This window comes from Heptranchias perlo, chromosome 10 (genome assembly GCF_035084215.1).
Source record: "Heptranchias perlo isolate sHepPer1 chromosome 10, sHepPer1.hap1, whole genome shotgun sequence".
NCBI lineage: Eukaryota > Metazoa > Chordata > Chondrichthyes > Hexanchiformes > Hexanchidae > Heptranchias > Heptranchias perlo.
In genome coordinates this window covers 85,480,445-85,489,005 of record NC_090334.1, presented here as the reverse complement: position 1 = coordinate 85,489,005, position 8,561 = coordinate 85,480,445, and the positions used below count along the sequence as shown (strand labels likewise).

At 50.8% G+C, this 8,561-nt stretch overlaps 1 protein-coding gene across 1 annotated transcript in view; it reads right to left on the bottom strand.

The window, feature by feature from the left end:
• Positions 1-730: 730 nt before the first annotated feature.
• The window catches only part of LOC137326805 (Intraflagellar transport protein 43 homolog), a 100,376-nt gene continuing 92,545 nt past the window's right edge, over positions 731-8,561 (bottom strand). Inside the window, exons 7-9 of the mRNA XM_067992198.1 lie at positions 6,725-6,800; positions 5,686-5,748; positions 731-987 (exon numbers count right to left, since the gene is read on the bottom strand). Coding sequence (XP_067848299.1) covers positions 865-987; positions 5,686-5,748; positions 6,725-6,800 — 262 coding nt within the window. The 3' untranslated portion in view covers positions 731-864. The remainder of the gene's footprint in view (positions 988-5,685; positions 5,749-6,724; positions 6,801-8,561) is intronic.

Sequence of the window (8,561 nt, the reverse complement as noted above, 5' to 3'; positions counted from 1 at the left end):
TGACTGTGTGTATGTGTGACTGTGTGTGTGTGAGAGAGAGAGTGAGACGGTGTGACTGTGTGTGTGTGTGAGAGTGAGACTGTGTGACTCTGTGTGTGTGTGTGTGTGACTGTGTGTGAGAGAGAGAGAGACGGTGTGACTGTGTGTGTGTGTGTGACTGTGTGTGTGTGTGACTGTGTGTGTGTATGTGTGTGTGACTGTGTGTATGTGTGACTGTGTGTGTGTGTGTGTGTGAGACTGTGTATGTGTGACTGTGTATGTGTGTGTGTGTGACTCTGTGTGTGTGTGTGACTGTGTGTGTGTATGACTGTGTGTGTGACTGTGTGTGTGACTGTGTGTGTGTGACTGTGTGTGTGTGTGACTGTGTGTGTGTGTGTGTGACTGTGTGTGTGACTGTGTGTGTGTGACTGTGTGTGTGTGTGTGACTGTGTGTGTGTGTGACTGTGTGTGTGTGTGTGTGTGTGTGTGCGTCTGTGTGTGTGTGTGACTCTGTGTGTGTGTGTGTGTGTGTGTGTGTGTGTGTCACTGTGTGTGTGTGTGTGTGTCACTGTGTGTGTGCGTGTGTGTGTGTGTGTGTGTGTGTGTGACTCTGTGTGTGTGTGTGTGCGTCTGTGCATGTCGAGCTGGGTTCAGTGTGAACCAGATACGATATATTAGCACCAGCCCCACACACACTCTCAGCCAGTTCCTAACTCATCGCCACCCAGTGATTAAAAAAAGACCAACAAAGAAAGATAAAAGGTAAAAAGTACCTTCTATTCTACACTCTCTGGCACTTTACCATGAACACATACGGTAAATATTGGAACATCAAAACAACAGTAAAAATGGATCAAAAACGAACGGCGAGATTCCCTTTCGAACTCAGGCCTGTGCAGACAGCAGCTTTGGGTCCTCCTCATCCTGACCGGTACCTTCATCAGATTCAGTCAGGAGCTCGGAGGAAACCTCAGTGAACAAATGGTCCCAACTCCAGCCTTCATCCTCCTGTTCAAAGACACAAAACAGGAGACAGAGAGAGGATTAATATTCCAAGGAACACTCTGAGCCTCCTGTTCTGAAATGAATTCTGAGCTGATCAAAACAATCCATCTAAGCTCCCAGTGTCATCAAACACTCCCAGGGCAGGTACAGAGTTAGATACAGAGTAAAGCTCCCTCTACACTGTCCCATCAAACACTCCCAGGGCAGGTACAGGGTTAGATACAGAGTAAAGCTCCCTCTACACTGTCCCATCAAACACTCCCAGGGCAGGTACAGCACGGGTTAGATACAGAGTAAAGCTCCCTCTACACTGTCCCATCAAACACTCCCAGGACAGGTACAGCACGGGTTAGATACAGAGTAAAGCTCCCTCTACACTGTCCCATCAAACACTCCCAGGGCAGGTACAGCAGGGGTTAGATACAGAGTAAAGCTCCCTCTACACTGTCCCATCAAACACTCCCAGGGCAGGTACAGCACGGGTTAGATACAGAGTAAAGCTCCCTCTACACTGTCCCATCAAACACTCCCAGGGCAGGTACAGGGTTAGATACAGAGTAAAGCTCCCTCTACACTGTCCCATCAAACACTCCCAGGGCAGGTACAGCACGGGTTAGATACAGAGTAAAGCTCCCTCTACACTGTCCCGTCAAACACTCCCAGGGCAGGTACAGGGTTAGATACAGAGTAAAGCTCCCTCTACACTGTCCCATCAAACACTCCCAGGGCAGGTACAGGGTTAGATACAGAGTAAAGCTCCCTCTACACTGTCCCGTCAAACACTCCCAGGGCAGGTACAGGGTTAGATACAGAGTAAAGCTCCCTCTACACTGTCCCATCAAACACTCCCAGGGCAGGTACAGGGTTAGATACAGAGTAAAGCTCCCTCTACACTGTCCCGTCAAACACTCCCAGGGCAGGTACAGGGTTAGATACAGAGTAAAGCTCCCTCTACACTGTCCCATCAAACACTCCCAGGGCAGGTACAGGGTTAGATACAGAGTAAAGCTCCCTCTACACTGTCCCGTCAAACACTCCCAGGGCAGGTACAGGGTTAGATACAGAGTAAAGCTCCCTCTACACTGTCCCATCAAACACTCCCAGGGCAGGTACAGGGTTAGATACAGAGTAAAGCTCCCTCTACACTGTCCCGTCAAACACTCCCAGGGCAGGTACAGGGTTAGATACAGAGTAATGCTCCCTCTACACTGTCCCATCAAACACTCCCAGGGCAGGTACAGGGTGAGATACAGAGTAAAGCTCCCTCTACACTGTCCCGTCAAACACTCCCAGGGCAGGTACAGGGTTAGATACAGAGTAATGCTCCCTCTACACTGTCCCATCAAACACTCCCAGGGCAGGTACAGGGTTAGATACAGAGTAAAGCTCCCTCTACACTGTCCCATCAAACACTCCCAGGGCAGGTACAGGGTGAGATACAGAGTAAAGCTCCCTCTACACTGTCCCATCAAACACTCCCAGGGCAGGTACAGCACGGGTTAGATACAGAGTAAAGCTCCCTCTACACTGTCCCATCAAACACTCCCAGGGCAGGTACAGCACGGGTTAGATACAGAGTAAAGCTCCCTCTACACTGTCCCATCAAACACTCCCAGGGCAGGTACAGCACGGGTTAGATACAGAGTAAAGCTCCCTCTATATTGTCCCATCAAACACTCCCAGGGCAGGTACAGCATGGGTTAGATACAGAGTAAAGCTCCCTCTACACTGTCCCATCAAACACTCCCAGGGCAGGTACAGCACGGGTTAGATACAGAGTAAAGCTCCCTCTACACTGTCCCATCAAACACTCCCAGGGCAGGTACAGCATGGGTTAGATACAGAGTAAAGCTCCCTCTACACTGTCCCATCAAACACTCCCAGGGCAGGTACAGCACGGGTCAGATACAGAGTAAAGCTCCCTCTACACTGTCCCATCAAACACTCCCAGGGCAGGTACAGCACGGGTTAGATACAGAGTAAAGCTCCCTCTACACTGTCCCATCAAACACTCCCAGGGCAGGTACAGCACGGGTTAGATACAGAGTAAAGCTCCCTCTACACTGTCCCATCAAACACTCCCAGGGCAGGTACAGCACGGGTTAGATACAGAGTAAAGCTCCCTCTACACTGTCCCATCAAACACTCCCAGGGCAGGTACAGGGTTAGATACAGAGTAAAGCTCCCTCTACACTGTCCTATCACTGTGCCCAGCCCCAACCTCAGAAGATTACCCCTGATTCACCTTTCATTAATCAGGTCTGAAATTCTTTCATGTCGGGGAATTCGTAATTAATATCAGTAAAGAAAAAAAACTGGAGAAATTAATGGGACTAAAATCCGACAAATCCCCTGGTCCTGATGACCTATATCCTAGGGTTCTAAAAGAGGTGGCTGCAGAGATAGTGGATGCATTGGTTGTGATCTTCCAGAATTCCCGAGATTCTAGAACAGTCCCAGCGGATTGGAAGGTAGCAAATGTAACCCCGCTATTCAAGAAAGGAGGGAGAGAGAAAACAGGGAACTACAGACCAGTTATCCTGACATCAGTCATCGGGAAAATGCTGGAATCCATTATTAAGGAAGTGGTAACAGGGCACTTAGAAAATCATAATGTGATTAGGCAGAGTCAACATGGTTTTATGAAAGGGAAATCGTGTTTGACAAATTTATTAGTTTTTTTGAGGATGTAACTCGCAGGGGAGATAAAGGGGAACCAGTGGATGTCGTATATTTGGAATTTCAAAAAGCATTCAATAAGGTGCCACATAAAAGGTTGTTACACAAGATAAGGGCTCATGGGGCTGGGGGCAATATATCAGCATGGATAGAGGATTGGTTAACATGGAAACATAGCAAATGGGAGCAGGAGCAGGCCATGGACAGAAAATAGAGAGTAAGAATAAACGGGTCATTTTCAGGTTGGCAGGCTGTAACTAGTGGGGTACCACAAGGATCAGTGCTTGGGCCTCAGCTATTTACAATCTATATTAATGACTTAGATGAAGGGACCGAGTGTAATGTATCCAAGTTTGCTGATGATATAAAGCTAGGTGGGAAAGTAAGCTGTGAGGAGGACACAAAGAGACTGCAAAGGGATATAGACAGGTTAAGTGAATGGGCAAGAAGGAGGCAGATGGAGTATAATGTGGGGAAATGTGAGGTTATTCACTTTGGTAGGAAGAATAGAAAAACAGAATATTTTTTAAAAGGTGAGAAACTAAGAAATGTTCGGATCTGGGTGTCCCTGTACACGAATCACAGAAAGTTAACATGCAGGTACAGCAAGCAATTAGGAAGGCAAATGGTATGTTGGTCTTTATTGCAAGGGGGTTGGAGTACAAGAGTAAGGAAGTCTTACTACAGTTGTACAGGGCTTTAATGAGACCACACCTGCAGTACTGTGTACAGTTTTGGGCTCCTTATCTAAGGAAGGATATACTTGCCTTAGAGGGGGTGCAACAAAGGTTCACTAGATTAATCCCTGGGATGAGAGGGTTGTCCTATAGGAGAGATTGAGTAGAATGGGCCTATACTCTCTGGAGTTTAGAAGAATGAGAGGTGATCTCATTGAAACATACAAAATTCTTAGAGGGCTTGACAGGGTAGATGCTGAGAGGTTGTTTCCCCTGGCTGGAGAGTCTAGAACTAGGGGGCATAATCTCAAGATAGGGGGTCGGCCATTTAGCATCAAGATGAGGAAAAATTTCTTCACTCAGAGGGCTGTGAATCTTTGGAATTCTCTACCCCAGTGGGCTGTGGATGCTCAGTTGTTGAGTATATTCAAGGCTGAGATCGATAGGTTATTGGACACTAAGGGAATCAAGGGATCGGGCGGGAAAGTGGAGTTGAGGTAGAAGATCAGCCATGATCTGATTGAATGGCAGAGCAGGCTTGAGAGGCCAGAATGGCCTACTCCTGCTCCTATTTCTTATGTTCTTATGAGTCAGCACCTTCAGGAGAGATGGGGACCTGTACCCCAGTGAGAGTCAGCACCTTCAGGAGAGGAGGGGACCTGTACCCCAGTGAGAGTCAGCACCTTCAGGAGAGGAGGGGACCTGAACCCCAGTGAGAGTCAGCACCTTCAGGAGAGGAGGGGACCTGTACCCCAGTGAGAGTCAGCACCTTCAGGAGAGGAGGGGACCTGTACCCCAGTGAGAGTCAGCACCTTCAGGAGAGGAGGGGACCCATACCCCAGTGAGAGTCAGCACCTTCAGGAGAGGAGGGGACCTGTACCCCAGTGAGAGTCAGCACCTTCAGGAGAGGAGGGGACCTGTACCCCAGTGAGAGTCAGCCCCTTCAGGAGAGGAAGGGACCTGTACCCCAGTGAGAGTCAGCACCTTCAGGAGAGGAGGGGACCTGTACCCCAGTGAGAGTCAGCCCCTTCAGGAGAGGAAGGGACCTGTACCCCAGTGAGAGTCAGCCCCTTCAGGAGATTATCATAATCCTAGGGGAATGCGGAGATTGTTTACCAGTTGCTCTCAGTCGATTGTTTGATGAACTCCCTTCTCTCAGAGCATGTGCTACCTCCTGCCCTTCTCTCTTTAGTTTCTGTCAGTCCTATGAAGATGTTGTCCCACCCGATCTTGCCTGATCTGACGTTTCACCCCTAAATCTCTCCCCCCTCTCCCAGCTGCTGACAGTCCAGCTGTGTAATTGCAGCATTTTCCATGTTTATGTTTAGTGTCTGCGACCTCTCACCTCTCGGACCTCCTGCTCTGCAGATAACACCCTGCTCAGCAGCTTCAGGTCGATATCTCCATCCTGTTAGAAACGCAAATACAATCAGGTTGGTAATTCATGCGCAGCACAGACAACAGGGGTGAGACGGAGCTTTCGAACAACAGCCTGCATTTATATAGCTCCTTTAACGTAGTAAAACGTCCCAAGGCGCTTCAGAGGAGCGATTATCAAACAAAATTTGACACCGAGCCACATAAGGAGATATTAGGACAGGTGACCAAAAGCTCGGTCAAAGTTTTAAGGAGCGACTTAAAGGAGGAGAGAGAAGTAGAGAGGGGGAGAGGTTTAGGGAGGGAATTCCAGAGTCTAAGGCCGAGGAAGCTGAATGTGGAGATGCCGGTGATGGACTGGGGTGGACAAATGTAAGGAATCTTACAACACCAGGTTATAGTCCAACAAATTTATTTTAAAATCACAAGCTTTCGGAGATTATCCCCTTCGTCACCTGACGAAGGGGATAATCTCACTCGCCTGACGAAGGGGATAATCTCACTCGCCTGACGAAGGGGATAATCTCCGAAAGCTTGTGATTTTAAAATAAATTTGTTGGACTATAACCTGGTGTTGTAAGATTCCTTACATTTGAGGAAGCTGAAGGCACGGCCGCCGTTGGGTGAATGAAATCGGGGATGTGCGAGAGGCCACAATTGGAGGAGCGCAGAGATCTCAGAGGGTTGTAGGGCTGGATGAGGAGATAGGGAGGGGCGAGGCCATGGAGGGATTTGAATACAAGGATGGAAAATTTTAAAATTGAGGCGTTCCAGGACCGGGATCCAGCGAGCACAGGGGTGAGGGGTGAACAGGACTTGGTGCGAGTTAGGATACGGGGGCAGCAGAGCTTTGGATGAGCTCAAGTTTATGGAGGGGGGAAGATGGGAGGCTGGCCAGGAGAACATTGCAATAGTTGAGTCTGGAGGTAACAAAGGCATGGATGAGACAAGTGAGATTGGAATAGTCCTCTCACGCCCCCACTCCCCCCAATGACGCTGACACTCACCAGGGTCTGGAATGCTCCGTACTTCATTAAGTCGTTGTCCAGATCTCGATAGGTCATCACGCGGTTAACCTGAATGCTGAGTAAAGAAGCCTGACTTTAATCTCATCCTGTGTGTGGTGAGTTGTAATTTAAGCAGTGTTGTCGAGCTGGGCAGCTGGCCGACATTGGTGCAGATTTAGAACGGGTTGGGTGGAAGGTTTGTAAACGATAACCAGACACCCGGCCTCCATTCGCAGACTCTAAACCTCGTTTCTGCACATTCAGGAGATGATCAGCAGTCACTCCTCATTCATCAGAACTCAGACACTGATCCCCCTCGATCGAACACTAATCCCACCCCATCCCCCCCTCGATCGATCACTAATCCCACCCCATCCCCCCCTCGATCGAACACTAATCCCACCCCATCCCCCCCTCGATCGAACACTAATCCCACCCCATCCCCCCCTCGATCGATCACTAATCCCACCCCATCCCCCCTCGATCGAACACTAATCCCACCCCATCCCCCCCTCGATCGATCACTAATCCCACCCCATCCCCCCCTCGATCGATCACTAATCCCACCCCATCCCCCCCTCGATCGATCACTAATCCCACCCCATCCCCCCCTCGATCGATCACTAATCCCACCCCATCCCCCCCTCGATCGAACACTAATCCCACCCCATCCCCCCTCGATCGATCACTAATCCCACCCCATCCCCCCCTCGATCGATCACTAATCCCACCCCATCCCCCCTCGATCGATCACTAATCCCACCCCATCCCCCCCTCGATCGATCACTAATCCCACCCCATCCGCCCCTCGATCGAACACGAATCCCACCCCATCCCCCCCTCGATCGATCACTAATCCCACCCCATCCCCCCCTCGATCGATCACTAATCCCACCCCAACCCCCCTCGATCGATCACTAATCCCACCCCATCCCCCCCTCGATCGATCACTAATCCCACCCCATCCCCCCCTCGATCGATCAGTAATCCCACCCCATCCCCCCCTCGATCGAACACTAATCCCACCCCATCCCCCCCTCGATCGAACACTAATCCCACCCCATCCCCCCCTCGATCGAACACTAATCCCACCCCATCCCCCCCTCGATCGAACACTAATCCCACCCCATCCCCCCCTTGATCGAACACGAATCCCACCCCATCCCCCCTCGATCCAACACTAATCCCACCCCATCCCCCCCTCGATCGAACACTAATCCCACCTCATCCCCCCCTCGATCGATCACTAATCCCACCTCATCCCCCCCTCGATCGAACACTAATCCCACCCCATCCCCCCCTCGATCGAACACTAATCCCACCTCATCCCCCCCTCGATCGAACACAAATCCCACCCCATCCCCCCCTCGATCGATCACTAATCCCACCCCATCCCCCCCTCGATCGATCACTAATCCCACCCCATCCCCCCCTCGATCGAACACTAATCCCACCCCATCCCCCCCTCGATCGAACACTAATCCCACCCCATCCCCCCTCGATCGATCACTAATCCCACCCCATCCCCCCCTCGATCGATCACTAATCCCACCTCATCCCCCCCTCGATCGAACACTAATCCCACCCCATCCCCCCCTCGATCGATCACTAATCCCACCCCATCCCCCCCTCGATCGATCACTAATCCCACCTCATCCCCCCCTCGATCGAACACTAATCCCACCCCATCCCCCCCTCGATCGAACACTAATCCCACCCCATCCCCCCCTCGATCGAACACTAATCCCACCCCATCCCCCCCTCGATCAAACACTAATCCCACCTCATCCCCCCCTCGATCGAACACTAATCCCACCCCATCCCCCCTCGATCGATC